At 39.2% G+C, this 18,541-nt stretch overlaps 1 protein-coding gene across 1 annotated transcript in view; it reads right to left on the bottom strand.

Annotated features, from left to right (window-relative positions):
• The window catches only part of KCNH8 (potassium voltage-gated channel subfamily H member 8), a 214,820-nt gene that overhangs the window by 51,762 nt on the left and 144,517 nt on the right, over positions 1-18,541 (bottom strand). The window contains exon 8 of the mRNA XM_020807338.3: positions 2,077-2,274. Coding sequence (XP_020662997.3) covers positions 2,077-2,274 — 198 coding nt within the window. The remainder of the gene's footprint in view (positions 1-2,076; positions 2,275-18,541) is intronic.

Raw genomic sequence — 18,541 nt, 5'->3', positions numbered from 1 at the left:
TACCTGCCTTCTTAACCCAGAAAGCAAGAAAGGATAGGGTAGAATCTTGCTGTTATTTGCAGTTTTTGAAGGCAAATGCTGGATGAGTTAATTACCTCCTCTGTCCAGACTCTCTATGGGCTAGATTCAGACTGTACACAGACTTTATTGAACCCATAGGGAAGGTTGCCCATGCCTCTAGTGGCACAATGATAATATCAAAATTCCATGCTGCTTTGTGAGATCTTTCTGAGAAAGGTTATACATTATTCCACCACTTGCCCCTAGTAAACCAGATTTCTTTCCCCAAAGTTGTTGAATGACAACTATATATTCTCCACTGGAGAGTGGCACCACACAATAACATTTTACTGTAAAAAAAGTTTAAATTCCTTTATTGCTTTTTTTTTTGGAGGGGGGAAGTGATTATGAACTAGATCCAGACTTAATTACATGTATAACAGATCCATTAAAATGGTACTTAAGTCATTCATTCATTTATTCATTCATACTGTATTGCTTTCCAGTAAAGAAGCGCAGTGCATTTAAAAAGAACATAAAGCCCCAATTTGAGCAGACAAACTCCTTAATGCATTCATAGATTTTAAATAAATGCAGGCTGAATAATCATGGCATAAAAATCATAATTAGGTTTAATTTGGTAAACATAGTTGCAATCTATCAAAATATCTTCAGGCTAATAAAGACAGTGAGTGGAAACCATGTTAAAATGAGTTTTCATGATGCCCAGATTATTAGGGTGACTTGGCTCTACCCATCAGGTTTCCTGATGTTGCCGTAATGTAAAAGTGAACTGATGACCCTGCTCCCAGATTTTTTAAAGATCCCTTTCACTTTTAGTACTTAGTGCAATTCTATTTAATATACCAGCTGGTGATATTAAACTGTTCTGAGAAGGATGAGTTTGGAGGTATTCCTTTTCATAAGTACAGAGATGGTCATGAATTAAGAAATGAATCCCTAAGTTTGTTCAAAAATTGCTAATTCATTGATACATATTTGTACGAATCAATGCGTGATGAATATGAATCAATGAAGTTTTAGCGATTTTTGATTTCTCAATTTGTTGGGCTATAAAACACCCTCTCCCATGCACCTAGAGACACCAAAATTGCAGGGAAGCTCCCCTGATTCCCATATACAGTTATTCTAAGTTTGGTAAAGAAGCTAAAGGGCACTTTCTTGGAGTGATCCACTTTGTGGGTGTATAACATGGGTGTCTGAAACCCAATCTTCACCAAACATGGAGGGATAGTAGAGGAGAGTCAGGGGAAGCTTCTCTGTGATTTTGGTGTCTCAAGATGTGGGAGGGGGGATTTAATTGGGTTTTAAAGTAAAAAAATTACTTTACAAATTGATTTATTGATTCTTCAGAAAAAAATTGTACAGTGGTGCCCCGCATAGCAACGATAATCCGTGCAGCACAAATCATTGCTATACGGATTTATCGCTATGCGAAATTAAAAAGCCCATAGGAACGCATTGAAACCTCTTCAATGCGTTCCTATGGGCTTAAAACTTACCTTTAAAGCGAAAATCCTCCATAAGGTGGCCATTTTAGCTGCCCGGTATGCGAGGAATCCGTCCGTTTTACCCAGCGGCCATTTTGGAACCGCCGATCAGCTGGGGAAAAAAACATCGCTATGCGAAAATCGGTAAGCGAAACAGCTTACCGATTGTCGCAAAGCGATTTTCCCCCATAGGAAACATTGTTATGCAATCGTAAAAGCGATCGCAAAAATATTGTTGCTATGCGGATTCATTGTTAAACGGGGCGCCCGTTATGCGAGGCACCACTGTAATTTGTGATTTGTTGACCTTGATAAATTTTTCTGATCCGTGCTCATCTCTGCTAAAAAGTATTGCAATGTCCTTGTCACTGTGGTTTCCTACAGACTTCAGCTGTATTTTAAATAGCACTGGTTAGTTAGTTTACGATCTAGATTCTGTTTTCCTTTGCTCTGAATTACAAATTCCAAGTGTCTTTTCCATTTTCAGCATGCTTTCCCCATTGAAAAAGATCAGGCTGCTATCCTGAACTATTTTTCCAAATCCAGTTTGCTGCGCAATACTTACCCCCAATCAACATTGTGCAAATTGAGAATATCTTCTCAGCATCCGTATTGGCTGAAACGTTACCAAAACCAACACTGGTGAGACTGCTGAGTGTGAAGTACAGGGCAGCAATATAGGCACTTCTGAGAGATGGGCCTCCAAAGGTGTTATTGCCATAGTAGGGAGACTCCAGACGTTTTCCCAGTTCATGAAGCCAACCTAGAGATAATGAAGTGTGGTCTGAAATCAGAATAGAATTACCACAGTACAACTTCAGCATCCTTTAAAGCCGGAAGGTAGAGAATTTCATATTCAGCTCTGATTGCACACACTGTTTGTTATTCATTCACACAATTTATGCTTCACTCATGTTTTCTCTTACTTACATTATCTGCACAACAGGCCTGTGAGGTATGACAGGTTACGAGACTGGCTCAAGGTCACCCATAGAGTTTCATTGGTTCAATGAGGTCATACACCCTGACCTCCAAAAAACCAGTCCTCTATTATAACAGCTATACTATACTGATATACTGTGGCTTCCTGTACCGCCTACTTCTTTGAGAATTCAATAGGAAAGAAAAGTAGTACAGAGAAATGAAAGTGGTGCAGGGGAAAGGCCAAAACTTCTTAGAATTACGAGTCTCTAGATATTTAAGTGTCAATCATGTTTACTGTGATTACACCATTCTCTTATTGCATAATGCAAATTGGTGGTCATTTTCTGCTATGCAGACAGATGGTAGACAAATACAGGTTCAGTTCAGGGCATGTAGCTTATAGGGGATAAGTTGTACAACTGATTGCATGTGTACAATGAACAGCTCAATGTGCATTTGCTCAAAGGTTCTGAAGAGCACTTAGCTATTACAGTAGGAGCATATGTTAAAGAAGGATCACAAGAAGAACAATCACAATTCGACAAGCAGCTTTTGGATGATGTCACAGAATCCATTTAAATCAAGAGAATACAAATTCAGTGGCAAAGAATGCACTGAGCCTAACCTTAAGTTGCACCCTGAGAAAAACTAATGTTATGCTGCAGATCAATCTTAAATTACTATGCTGAATTACCAAATAAGGGTTGAGATCGCTCTTTGTCTGCCCCCATTGTTGGAAGCCATGAGGTTACATCCTCATTGTAAAAAGAGATCTCAGGACTGAGGGTTAACATTTGCAGGAACAGGTGATACCTTCGCCATTAAGAATATAAGAGAAAACAGGAAAAAAAATAAACAATGAGCTTTTGATGATAAATCTTCTTCCAGGCTGTGCAACATGTTTAATAACATTAATAACAACATGTAATTTTGGAACTACCCACAAGAACGTGATGCACAGTCTGGAAGACGTTGATTTATCATCGAAAGCTCACTGTTTTTTTTTTGTTTTTGTTTTATATTCTTAATGGTTGAATAAAGGTATCATCTGTTCCTGCATTTGCATTGTTTCAGTGACCTTATGGCCTTTTCCTGATTTCTCCTGAACTGTGTAGGCTAGCGTTTGGATACTTATGTTTAAACTTTTGGTCTAAATAGTACTCACTTTTATACTAAATTTGCTTTTAAATGACTTTTTTTAAAAAAAGGTAAGAATGCTGCGTTAGCAAGAACCTGAAAAGATCAGAATGCAAAGACAAAGGCTTATTTGAAGAATTGGAGAAAAAGAGCATTGTTAGGGAACAATCTGGTGCTTTTGAGGCTCCTTTTCTATTTTGAAGTCCTACTTTCTGAACACCACATTGGGAGTGTAATTTAGTTATTCTGACCTATTTTCTGCAAACCTTTTGAATTTTTCTGTCTGAATTTTCTATTTTCTGACCCGGTCAACAGTTTTACTAAGTTAATTTATGCATAGACTTTCAAAGAGAAAGACAAAAACATTGAGAATTCAGGAACATGGACTTTTATGCCTAATTTACATTGTTCAGCAAAACTATCAAGGTTGTTACAATCTTTCCCTTCAGTAGTAAAGAACATCTATTTATTTGCAATGTCACCTTATATATTTGTGATAAATTGTTATATGAGATATCTTACTTGGTTATGGAGATTTTTTCCCCCTTTTGGTAAAGGGCCAGCATACACCATTTGATGGTTGTGAGTTCTTCTTACCTAACAAAATGCAAGTGTGCTACTAACGGCAGTGCCACATGATGCTAAAATCCACAAAGTCAGCACTCAAATCTCTTTAGAATAGCTTTGCCTTGATGCCTTTCTACAGTTCCTGCCTTTTGAAAGCTCACAACTAACTACATTTGAGAGTTTGATCAAGTGTGAAATACATTAAGGACTGAATGTACACACATAAATCAGAGAATGCTGAATCCTGGCCTTGAGGTAAACATTTACAAGAAGAGGGCAGCGTGCACATCTCACCACCACCACCCCACATCAAGGACAACTCTAGGCACCACAGACAACTGAAGCACTGAAAGTGCTGCTTATCATGCCAGACCAAAGCAATGACTAAAAGGTAAAAGAATGTTGTCAGCTATGTAGCAAGGAGCTGCAGAGCTCTTAGAACCGGTGAACAGAATAGAGTGCCTTTATTTTCTCCGGCACCCCTTGGCCTTTGTTACCTTGTACTGACAACATAAAACGGGTGCTAAATATGATATTGGAGTTGTATATTTTTCTGTGTTTCATTCCTCCCCAACATTGTGAGGAAGATAGCTGAAAATGCAAGAAACCAGCTGTCAGATGCATTGCAAACCCCTTAAACAGCAGCATGAATAAATGAGAGATCACAAACGTTAGGGATAGGCCAAGTGTGCACGTTACTGGACTGGAGGTCCTAGCATGCCTTCCCACTTAACCAGCACTGGTATAGTTAATATGTGTGTTCTGGATTCTGGAGATTGACTAAGAAGGCCATTAAATGTATATAAAGTGGTGTTTGGGGTGTATGTTAATGGGGCATATGGGATCTGCAATGAGGCCAGTTTCCAATGGTATCAACAGGGTACATGTAGCCATCTGCAGAAGGAAAGTCTGTGTGCATAGATCTCTATGCACAAAGGCTTCTGCTAAGACTTCTCTTTCTAAGGATGCCTACCTGCATAGAGATCTATGCATGCAGCCCTTCTCCTTCACACAATGACTGACAAGGAAATCAAGGGAACGTCCGTTTTGTAATAAAATTAGATTTTAACATGCGTTCACTGCATCCTAAGGCATCTATTGTCAATGCTGAGAATTTGATTTAGCCTATGATTCAGAAGAAGGGACGTGGTGGCGCTGCGGGTTAAACCGCAAAAGTCTTTGTGTGCTGCAGGGTCAGAAGACCAGCAGTTGTAAGATCGAATCCACGTGATGGAGTGAGCTCCCGTCGCTTGTCCCAGCTCCTGCCAACCCAGCTGTTCAAAAGCATGTAAATGGAAGTAGATAAATAGGTACCACCACAGTGGGATGGTAACAGTGTTCCATGTCTAGTCACGCTGGCCACATGACCACAGAAACTGCCTACGGACAAACACTGGCTCTGCAGCTTGGAGACGGGGATGAGCACCATGCCCTAGAGTCGGACACGACTGGACTAAATGTCAAGGGGAACCTTTACCTTTACCTATGATTCACAATGTCCATTGGTGTTCAGCTCCTGTATTCTCTTTCACTAACTCAGCTGGCAAGCCTGTGCACAGCTGACAACTTGTAATTCAGCCAAACACTGATGTGCGAGGAGGAAATTTTTTAAAAAAATCACGTTATACTGTTTAAATGAAGGAGGAGATTATTAAAATCTTAATGTTATTATTTGTGGTAGATTTTGCAATAAACGGCATTTTACTACAAGTTTGCATCTCTCTCAGAATTCTTTTTTAAAATGCCAGTGTAATTGAAGTTGTAATTTTCAATTCAGGTACAAAAGACATCCGAGTGGTTATGTGCTTCTCCAAACTAAGGGAATCACTGAACTCACATTATAGCCTCTTCAATATCTCATCCAAAAGGAACTGTAGATAGAGGGATGATTTTGCATCATGCTTTGTTTGCCTGTTTCTGGGAATTGTTCCAGTGTAAGATAAAATGTAAATGTGTTCCAGGCTTTGACAAGTGATGAAAGTAGCACTCAGTAGTAAAAACAGTTCACTATTTTACAAGGTTTCCCCCCTCAACTTTAAACACAATCTGCTTGCATTTTGATATATGCATCTCATTATCAAAGCCTAAATTAGGCCAGGGCTAACAAGATGAAAAGAACCATCAGCAGCAACCATAAATAAATCCCTTTTTTTTTCAGCTGCTGACTGCAATTGGTAGTAGACTAAGAAGGTGCAAGGAACCTATGCTATGTATAACACTGCAGTCTTGGGATGAATACTTGAAGAAAGTCTATATTTTTGTTATTATTATTCCTATGCAACAAAATCACACAAAATCCGGTTGTTTAGTATAACCCAGATCACAACGTCTCACCTGTTCTTCTCAGATAAAAAAACCACCCCTGCCAAGAATCTCAGGATTGTATCTATGCAAATGCTGTCTTGGTGCACAACACCACTGCGTCCTGTGGGATGTAATCCCTAGCATGAGTGTTCAGAACTTTAGGCCCTTAGTTATTGCATTTTGAAGAGCAGTACTTCATATCAACGAGATCAGTTTCCACTGATTCACTTATCCACAGTCTTAAAAAATTTAAAATATTAAAAGAAAAATCCTATATATCGGGCGGATTGCTTGGAATCAATCCCCCAGACACAGGGGTTCCACTGTACTTCTTCTTATTCCTCTTCTACTAGAAATAGAGGCTGGATGCCATCATGAAGCAGAGACTTTGATTTAAGTTATAGAAAGGGGGGTTAGGTGTGTGTGTAAGTTGGAGGAGGAGGAGGAGGAGTAAGGGACAGGTTTAGAGCTTTCCTTGATTGATTAGGAGACTTAGCAATGGTTAGAATAGCATGGTAATTGAGTAGCAAAAATATTAGTTTTTAAAATCATTTTATTGTTTTATGGGAAAGAATTGCAGAAGCTTAGTTAATACTTAGATGCTAGATATTTAACAGTACAATTTGTGTCTTTTTTATTTCTTTTGTTTTATAATTTTTTTACTCTTTTAAAAATATACATATACATACATATATACACATACATATATATACTGTATATACATATATATACACACACATATACATATATATATACATATATATATACACATACACATACACATACACATACACATATACAGTACATACACATATACATACACACACACACACACACACACACACATACATATATATACATATATACACATATACATACATATACATAACCCAAGTCTGATTATTGGGGACTCCCACTGTGATTTGCACATGATTCATAGAAACAAGACAGTCCCTATGCATAATGTGCAATGTAAAAAAAAAACAACAGCCCTGAAATAAAAAGTGTTAAATGCAAGAACCAGTTCACTGGCAGAGCATTTTCTACATGGCAAATGAAGTTATGCTCAGCAGACAATTTGGGGTGAAAATAATAGTAGCAACTACTTTTGAAAAACTTGCAGTATTAACAGCTAGGTTTTCCATGGAATTTATTCCTGCATTACTATTAATTTCTCCTGTTACACCCACCCACCAGTTTCCCCTTGCTACCTAAGTGATGCCAGTCCCAGAGTCAAAAGCATGTTAACTATCTCTAAGATAACATCCATTACATAATGAAACATATAAATATTTTCATTTTGGATGAATGGATGGTTGGATGGATGGACGGACGGACGGACGGATGGATGGACGGACGGACGGATGGATGGATGGACGGACGGACAGATGGTTGGTTGGTTGGTTGAGCTTATAGACCTCAGTTTAGTGAGTACACTACTTGGGGTGATTTACATAATTAGGTAAAACATATAACAACTAAAAGAATTAAAATATCAGAATGCATGATACCACAAACTAAAACAGAAAAGGGAACCTAAGTCTGACTCCTAATAACTGAAATTAAACCAAGTTACAGAAACCATAACATAAATAAAATATACAGTAGCATAATAAAAAAAAATCAGTACCAACAGTCTGCAGTGGTATTCTGAGATGGTCTTCAAGCATTTATTAGCAGCAAAACTTAGCAAAACGTACTTCTACTATTTTCACTAAACAAGTATGTCAGCATCTGGACAATGAGTTCCCAGTCCCTTTGACCCTGTCAACATATTTGGTACTTTGAGATAATATTGTGCCCCCTGTCACAAACTGGCTACCATTGGGTGTGTGCTATCCAGAAGATAGCTGACATAGGAGTACACAGAATCACAAAGCATCCATTTCACAGAAAGCAAACTGCTCAGATTGAAACACTAATAACTTAAGTTCTTTTAGCTTCATGAGTTTGTTTTCTGTGAAATGGATGTTTTCTTATGTGAAATGAATATTTTGTTGTAAATCTCATCACAACAAAACATCTATTTCACCAAAACCAAACTCCTGAAGCTAAAAGAAAGCAAAGTCCTCCAAAACAAACAAACAAACAAACAAACAAAAACCCTACTACTCAATTGAACCTGTGGTCTTCTGCTCCGCTACAGAAAACCCCATTTCACATAAAACAAGCAAATCAATTTTTCTGAGTCACCTCTAAATTCCTCTAAGATTAATTTATTCCTCCAAAGTAACAGGAAGTTCAAACCAAAATCAATTCCGCCCCCCCCCCCCAATAATTACACCTCCAAATTCTACTTTATATCTGCTCACTCTCAATTATCTTTCAGTCCACTCATTTCCCTTTTGCTAGCCATCAGGTCTTAGTCAAGACCAATAATTTGACAAAGAATGCAAGTATAAAGGAGAGGTGAGGTCTGAGTCCCAGATATTACAGCCCATGTACCACAACAAAACACCTATTTCACAGAAAGCAGACCAGTAAAATCGAAAGAGCTCTTCCCACTAAATTGACATCCACAAACTCTCCTTTTCTTTCTCTGTCAGCCAATCTAGTTCTTCCTCCTCTCCTCACAGTTGGACTCTTGCCTTCCGATGGCTGCTCTTATCTCCAAGGGACACTACCAATAACTTTAAAAGTGCCCATGAATTTTGAACTGACACAATCTAGATGTTTATAACTTAATGAAGAATGAAGTTCACATCCTTCTATGAAATTTGCATTTTTGTATTTCTTGTTTTTGCTGTAATGGTGAACTCGTTATCTCTCAGAATAGAAAACATTAAATTGTTATATATGCATATAAATTACAAATTCTGCGGTAGCCTTCTATTACTTCAATACATGTTATGAAGCTTATGTAGAGACAAAACTGAAACGAGATACTGTAGCTTCATGACTGTTATTTCTGTGTGGACAAAAAGATTTCAAAGCCTTTGACTGCTCCACAAAAGTTAAGAGTTCAATGTCAAGCACAGTTCAGTGAGACTTCCTTCTGAATAAATATGTTTATTGTTTCAAAACTTACAAAGCAGTGTACAATTAAGACTAAAATCCAGCAAAACCAACTAAATAAAGTCCAAAAGGCAGATCACTAAATGTAGCCAGGACTAAAAAGCTAGTATTAATATATTCCACTATTTATGTTGTGTCATTTTTGTTTCTAGTCTACAGTTCTCAAATTAGTGAACAGCCGTATGTTGCTTTAGCCATATGTCTTCCTCATACAAATGAAGTGTTTATTTCAGTGCTGAAAAGCTTCCAAAGACAGAGTTTGACACAAAGACATGACAAATAATTCATGGTGGATTAGAAAATACAGTGGTGCCTCGCTTAACGAGTGCCTCGCTGAGCGATGAAATCGCTTAACGAGGCACTCTGGGCCATCGCTGGAGCATTCGCTCAGCGATGGCCCCTATGGGGTTTTTTCACTTTGCGAAGATCGCTAAGCGATTCGCTTAGCGATCTTCGCATAACGAAGCCGGGGAGAACAGCTGATCGGCGGTTCCAAAATGGCCGCCGGAAGGTCCGCGCCGCATTTTCGCGCCCTGCCCTCGCTTAACGAGGGCGCGAAAATGCGGCGCTATGAAGAAACATCACTGAACGGTGAGTTTTCAAGCCATAGGAACGCATTGAACGAAGTTCAATGCGTTTCTATGGCTTTTTTAATTCCGTTTAGCGATGTTTCGCTATAGCGAAGGTTAATCCGGAACGGATTAACCTCGCTATGCGAGGCACCACTGTACAGTGGTGCCTTGCTAGACAGATACCCTGCATGACAATTTTTCACTAGACATTGACTTTTTGCGATCGCTATAGCGATTCGCAAAACAGTGATTCCTATGGGGGAATTTTGCTGGAAAATGTTTGGTCCCTGCTTCACAAACCAATTTTTGCTAGACAACTATTTTGACAGCTCCCTCCGTGTTCGCAAAACGGATGTTTTCGGGACCTAAGCTTTGCAAGACAGCTATTTAAACACCTGATTGGCGGTTCGCAAAGTGGCTTTCCTATGGCTGATCTTCACTAGACAACAACGATTCTTCCCCATTGGAAGGCATTAAACAGGTTTCAATGCATTCCAATGGGGAAATGCTTTTTGCTAGACGATTTCGCTAAACAGTGATTTCAGTGAAATGGATTATCATCATCTAGCGAGGCACCACTGTATCACGTTTAAAGAGCAATCCTAGATCAGAAGTAAGTGATCCTGAATTCAGTGGGGTTTACTCCTCTGGGCCTCTTCAAATTGTTGAAAAGAGAAGCATTAGGTAAAGCAGTCTATGAGTGGTGGGGGAAAAAGGCACCATCCAAGTGTTTATATTTTAAAAATTCAGCTTTGCTCTAAAGGCTCTGTTGGGTAAGGTGTGACCATGGGTGCCAGATCTGCTAATGTATGGCAAACCTCCTCTGAAGCAGTAATAATGGAAATGAATAAAGGGAAAATGGAAGTAGGTCAGCCACCGCTTTCTACATAAAATTTACCAGTTGCTATCTAAAAAGCCTGCTGCTGGGTTGCCACAGAGGAGATGCAGTTTCCTCCTAACAATGACAAATTGATTTTTTTTCCAAATGCTGAAAAAAATACATTGTCGGCAGTCTCTTTAGCAAAGACTGACCAAGGTGTTTCAGCTACACCTGAAATTCTAATACATTGAGCAAACCACCATCACAATCTCTTTCAGTATTAGCAATTTCCTCAAATAACATTAAAAAAGTTTTCAGGATCAATTGTTCAAGGGCGGAAAACTGTTGACTGTGATTTTTTTTTCACTTGCTTAGCAGCACTTTCTGCATCTGGCATTTGGGACTTCTTTATTATTTCATGTTGAATGACATTTCTCAAGCGAAATCTGCTCTGGGTAGAGAGAGGATAGTTCCATCATTCATATCTCTTTTCCATTTGGTCCAAAAAACAAGAATCTATAGTAAAGAGCTGTTCCACCTCCCACCAATATGTCTCTTTATCCTCTCCCCCCCCCCATCTTGCTATATCCTGTGTCTCTGGATATATTGATACATTTTATCATTCATAAATTTTACTATCTCTTCTCTCATACATAGTTTTATTCATGTTTTAGCTATGTTGCAAAAACCTAGCTACTGTTAACAACTATAGCAGCAGCAGCAACAACAAACAAAGAAAGATGTAGCTCTGAGTTTGATTCACATTCTGCACATTTCTTTGTTCCTAGGAACTGAACTGTTCAGCTGTGCAATTTTAACAATCCTCAGTTTTGTTGCACAATCTATTTTCCTGTCTTATGTGCATTATATATCTCCTTGCAGCTTTTCTTTGCTAGGTAGATTTTCTTGCCTATAAAAATCTTTTACTCAGAAAGGTATGCATGATAATAATAACCATGATATCCCTCCTATCCTTCTACCTGGTTTCTCCTTAGGCAGCTGCATCTACAGTATGTTGTGCTCATCTTCAGATTCACTTCAGGCCTCTGGTTACGTTCTTGCTGTTCCAGATCAGTTCCTCAGTCTTATACATCTGGAACTCTTTGCATCTCGGTATCCATCTTTCCTCTCTTCTGTTCTCTTCCACTGAGGTTTTTATAAATCTCCTATATTGTCTTCTTACTGCCATTATGCTATTATGTGTGCAAACTGTGTGAGGTTTCCTTAGTTCACTTTTCCTTCCTGTTTCCACATCTACCCCTTCACTCTTCCTGTTATATTGATTGATTTTAGACTGCAAGCCCATGGAGAAGAATACGAATGGTCTGAGAAAAGGGCAAAGCTGCAGTTCTGTGTCACCATAATTAGCGTGCATACTATGTGGGACTCTAACACAGTGGCTTTTGAATCAGAGCGAATTACAGAAGATTTGGGCCAACTCTAATATGATTTATCATGCTAAGAAATAGGATTTCAGCCACTGTGTCTTCTTAAAAGGAAATAATAAACATGTTTAGAACTAGGTGGCCAATGCATATAAGGGAGAAAACTGGCTTTCTAAAAATGGACTTTAGAGTACTCAGAAGTGTTCGGTGCTTTAGAAGTAAAAGATGACTGCAATGCTTTGTCCTCTGTATCCAAGCATTCACTTGCGAAAATTGGTGGAGAGTCCAATATTAGTTCTCAGTGACAGAAGAACTATTTAAAAAGTGCAGTTACTTGGGTTAAAAAATGGACTAGCTGATTTTGACTTGTAGCCTTTGTATTGCAGCAATGAAAGTCAGTGACAACACTGGTTTCTTCTCTCTGTCGCCTTTTCCAATGTCCATCTTTCTGTGATATTACTAGATACAGATATGGGACAATGTATCCTCCAGGAGATTTTAAAGAAGTCCAATGTTCATTTAGTTTTGGGCAATTCCTTTGTTACCTAAAGTACTGGTAATTGTCAGAGGATACTATGGTCTCAAGAATAGCTATATAAACATCAATACATCTAAATGACAATTTCTATTAATATCAAGGACATTTCTTCATCTAAAGAGGAACTGTTGGCTACACTTTGCCACAGACAGAAATGTGGCATCCTTTGTGTCCAAGAAACTCACAGAGAAACGGATGAGCATCAACCAAATGTTCCTAGGATATGTTTAGTTGCTGAGAGGCCCACATCCAATATGGAAGTGCCATTTTTGTAAGACCAGGCAATGCAGTCTTAATGAACCATGCAGGATTATTACTGGTTGCCTGAAACCTACCCCCATTGAAAAAGTCTATTATTTGACTGGCATTTCCCTTTTGGAAGTATGTAAAGAGGTGCTAGCAAATAATGAACAAAATAAGATAATATATCACCAAACTCATTCACTTCATGGACACTAAACCCATAGAGGACAGCTCAAATTGAGGAAACATTTTCTGCACACATTTCAAGATCCAAAAATGAAGCCAAAATTGACTAGGCTAAGCCTATAGAGAACATAAACACTATACCTTGCCAAATGAATGAATGCTGAAGAGTTTCTCCCACCAGGACAAGCCTCTAGCTGGACCATCTGGAAATCACTTAATAGATTTCAAAGTGAAGTAGGAAGATCAAAGAATAATCAAGCAAAATGGGATACAGGACAATTTTTCTGTGACTGTCGAGAAATTCAATTCAATCAATGCCACACTTAAATGCGTGCAATTTATGCCCTATTGCAGGTACAAAAGAAGATCTAACAAATGGTTGAGATAATGCTATTGGAACAGTCTGTTTCTGTTCTAAAACAGTGTGATTATTTTAAGATTTTAATTTGTTTTAATTTTACCTATGATTCATAGACTTCCATAATTTTAAATTGAGCAATGCTAAGGAAGGAAGGAAGGAAGGAAGGAAGGAAGGAAGGAAGGAAGGAAGGAAGGAAGGAAGGAAGGAAGGAAGGAAGGAAGGAAGGAAGGAAGGAAGGAAGGAAGATCTATATGGGATGTTAACTTATATTTTCTGGCTATGAAAAAGAGCTTCCTTGCTTAATAGCATGTTTGTGTAGTAAAGCATATCCAGCTCAAGGGTACATCCAGCTGATTTGTACAATTTTCATTCAGGACACAATCACTTTCTTGTAATCTGGTGTTTGGTCTGACATTTTTCTTCTTGCAAAATGTCTAACTTTGTGAGGAATATAGAAAAGCAAAACAATCTGTTTAATGTGGACAGGAAAACCTGCAATTCTAGCATTTGGTGGAGGTGTTTTTTTTAAAAAAAAAAAAACCTGCAATGATTTACTTTTTTTCTGGTGCTTATACATATGTTGCAGCCTCTGCACAGTCTCCAGACTTTTGGCACTTCTCTCCCTCCCCTGTTCTGACTTATTTATAAAGTGGAAGATTATAAGGGCAGGTTCCGCATCGACTTCAAAGTGCTAATGCTTACGTATAAAGCCCTAAACGGTTTAGGGCCTCGATACTTGGCGGAACGCCTACTCCCACCAAGTTCTACCCGGGTCACACGGGCGAGCCAGGAGGTGAGGCTGAGGAGCCTAACCCCGAGGGAGGCCCGGAAAGAGAAAACAAGAAATAGGGCCTTCTCGGCGGTGGCTCCTCGCCTGTGGAATAACTTACCTCCTGACATTCGCGGAGCTCCCTCGCTGGGCACTTTCAAGAATCTATTAAAGACCTGGATGTTTCGGCAGGCCTTCTCATAAAACTATTTTTTGATTTTCTTATCTCTTTACTGTTTTTTTTTTCTTTTACCTGTTTTTGTATTGGTTGTTTATTTTATTGTATTTTAACGTTGTTGTAAGCCGCCTAGAGTAGTCCTCGCGACTAGATAGGCGGGATATAAATAAAATAAATAAATAAATAAATAAATAAATAAATAAATAAATTTCTGTAAAACTCTTAGCTCCCTCTCTGCCCTGCTTCTGATCTCCTAATGCTCCATAAAGGTGTTTTGAAGATTTTATTTCCCCTTTGCATTATAATCCAGTGTTTTTCACATACCTGGTTCTCCTCCAATGGGAATTTAATATAGAAATACACAGCAAAGCTTAATATTGCTGAAGTGTTATAGCTACAAATTGTGTGTGTGTGTGCGGTTTTTTTTAAAGGATTGATGAAAGGGAAGTGGTTAAAAATTCACTGCTCCAGTGAACTAGGTTTTGCTCTTGTTTGTCCACTCAGTAATGTCTTTCCATTGGCAGAACACAGTGGGGTAGATTCAAGATCAAATGCAATCTCCCTGCTAGCAAAAACAACAACAACAACAAAAAACAAAAAAAACAAAAAGGCAATCAGAAAGCCCATTCCATTTCTGGTTATTACTCTCAAGCAGCAATGAATAGGGAGCATTAGGAAGTCACAACCTGAAAGCACATCTGCAGGATGGTACCTGCACTGAAAATTTCAGCAAAGTTGCATATGGTTAAGATACCTTTGGAAGATTGATTATAAGGGCAGTAAAATATGAGCAGAAACTATAGAATGGTGCTCAGTAATAATCTAGAGTCAGCTATAAGCTTAGATGAAACAGGTATATCAGATTCCACTCACAAACAGGAAAAGCAGGGCCATGCCATACTGTATTTTGAAGGAACTGGCTCTGGTGGAGCTACAAAGCTTCCTACTATTGGTTGTTGTGGGTTTTTTGGGCTCTTTGGCCATGTTCTGAAGGTTGTTCTTCCTAACGTTTCACCAGTCTCTGTGGCTGGCTGTCCTCTGAAGATGCCGGCCACAGAGATTGGCAAAACGTTAAGAAGAACAACCTTCAGAACACAACCAAAGAGCCCGAAAAACCCACAACAACCATTAGATCCCGGTCGTGAAAGCCTTCATGAATACTTCCTACTATTCCCAGGCATTATATAGTAGTGGTGGTTGTGAAGAGGAGAATCTCAAGCTGGAGGAAATTCTGGAAATGAATATGAAGAACCTGCAGAAGCATAAAGTGGAAACAGTAATTATGGTGAGGAACACTGTCAAAGGAAGTATAAAATATCTGGAACACACTGTTCACCCTGGGAAGGGCACAAAGTGGTATGAGATCCTCAACAATCTCATACATGGGTTCTACCTCTGATCATTGAATGGAACTGGAGCTCCCATGTTCCTCAGCCACTGTGGCCAGCCAATAAATGCAAAGGAGCATCCAAGCATCCTTTGCCCACCCCAGAGTAGACTGGCTTCCTCCTACTTCCCATACAGAACAGGAACAGGTGATAGGGAAGGTCCAATCAAGGGTAAGGAGCATAAGCAAGATTTTAGATCCTTAAGAAGCCAGTGTGTGTAACAAACAGTGTCTCTGTATCTATTGTAACTCTGTAGCTAGTATACATTGGTTCAGGACTAGATTTGATAGTTGCTACTTCTCTCTAATATCCTGATTATTTTTGTATGATTGACAGATGAATGGTCCTTTCTTTGCTGTGACGAAAAAGGGCTGCATCTGAGATAGCTTACATGGCAAAATAGCCTAGACAACAGTGGAAATGAGGTTGTATAAAAGTGTGTTTTTCATAATACGAATAGTGCTGAATCTCTGCCATAGCATCTTTGCTCCTCAGTCAGTGTTTTCTAATATACATAGTAGGCTTGGGCAAAGGAAGGGCGCCCAGAAGTTGTCAGACTGCAACTCCCTCAAGCTCCCACCATTGGTCATATGGTGATGGCTGCTGGGAGCTGTAGTATAACTGGAGGTTGCACTTTGGTAACCCCAATTTATAGGAAAGAAGAGTCGTACTTAGATTGTACTATAATCCAGTAAGCAGCAATTGTACAAATATGCAATATGGGGAAAGCAGTAAAGAGCACCCATCTAGGTGAAGAACATAATTCATTTTAGTAACAAAGGAGACTGAGATACCTACTGTAAGATACGGGAGGGAAACAATGAGTTATTGCTTTCAGCTAGGGCGTATTCATAATTAGGAACAGGCACTAATAATACTTCTGATGTTCATATATTGTTTTCTATGAATGGATTATTCTCTATGAAAATTTCCACCATTATGACAGAAAGGCTGTATTGTTTTCCTCACAAGAGTTAACAGAGCTGTGGGAGGAAGTGAGCTTTTGACTGGCTTTGCAAGATAGACCCATCCTATTACAGTGAAGAACTTTTCACCTATCTTTTTCATTTTGTTTCTGATGCAGCTTTTTTTTTTTACTGTATTTATCTCAAATGATGGCCTGTTTACTTTGTCCCACAGATGTCCAATGGGAGAAACTGAGAACGATGTGCTCTCCATGTAGTTAAACTTTGGGTTTCAAGGACTCCTTAGGATTAAATTAGATGCTTACCCTCCAGCATGCCAAAGGGGAATGGGAAGAGGTCCAGCTATACCAGCAGAGAGGCAAACTCTCCCACCATCTCACCAAGAGTAGTTTTGTTTCAGCTGGGCACTAGCAGTGGGGCTTTCGCATTTGGGTGAAAGAAGCAGCACACAAAAGAGACTGTCTTTTTTCATTCAATTATGGTAAGAAGTTACTAAAAGACAAAGAATTCATATTAACAAAAGAGGAGAACAAAGGGGAAAGTTTCGTCTTTCTATTCTTGAAGGCTCTCATGGCTTTTTGTCACAGACAGAGTTCCAACTCCTGTCCTCTGAAGATGTCGGCCACAGAGACTGGTGAAACATTAGGAAGAGAAAAAAACCTCCAGAACAGGGCCAAACACCTCAAAAAACCTACAACAACCAATTTCATCTTTGTTTTTTTTTCCTCTTTTGCTTAGCCTTTCTTTTACTCTTTGTCTATCAAATTGCCTGGAAATTTTTTCCATCCAACATCATAATGAGGGCTGCTGTCAGCAGCAAACCAGAACATCCAGGAGGCACAGAAATTTTGTTTCCATAAAAGGACCCAGATCCCTAGAAAAGTGGAACTTTTAACTTCAGCCATTCCTTCTGGGTGCGAGATCTCCCAGTGCCCTCCATCTCAGATTCTACTTCCTGCCTGCCTGCCTACATCTGTAATCTTTTCAATTTTTGCCATATTTTTTTTAGGAGACCCCCCCACCCCTACCCCCACCCCACTTTCTTTCTATTTTGCTCCTGCTATCAGGCAGCCTACCCAGTGCCAGCTTGCTTCCTTGGGATTTTTTTTTTAAATTCAATTTCTTTGAGGATTTCCCTCTCCTTTCCTTTCTTGGATTATTTTTTCTGCCTGCCTGCCTGACCTGCCTGCTGCTGGCTACTGGACTGAAAAAAGAGAATAGAAGGCATCAAGTAGAATGGGAGAGAGACATTCTCCCTGTATTTCAGCTGTATTCGTTGGAGAGTGATGCTTTAGCTGCTTGCTTTTCTTGGTTTTCTGGGCAAGGGAGCTCTTTTTTTTCTTACTTTTCCCTCGTGTGTCCATGTCTGCTTTCCATGATTGCTAATTTTTTTTTACAAAAAATGTTATTGCCTAATTTATTGTATAAGCACCTTAAAAGTGTATATTTTGTTGGGTTTTGGGGATGGCTTGTTTGCCTCTATGGGGGTTAGTGGGTGAGGGGCTGGACTTTGTGACTCTTCCGATGTGCTACAAGTCTCTGTAAGTGGTTACTGTGGTCAGTTGGGCACAATGTGGGCCATTTCTTTCTTTCTTTTTTGTTTGTTCTTGGTGTTGTGACATTGGTTGGTTGCTCTGGTGTGTGTCCACCTCTGTGTGCCTAACAGCCAGCCCCTGACTAGTTGGCTGCTTCCTTGCCTTTTTTTCTATTGTATTTC

Source organism: Pogona vitticeps, chromosome 6 (genome assembly GCF_051106095.1).
Source record: "Pogona vitticeps strain Pit_001003342236 chromosome 6, PviZW2.1, whole genome shotgun sequence".
Lineage (NCBI taxonomy): Eukaryota > Metazoa > Chordata > Lepidosauria > Squamata > Agamidae > Pogona > Pogona vitticeps.
Note: the sequence above shows the minus strand (reverse complement) of the source record. Positions and strands in the feature narration are given on the sequence as shown.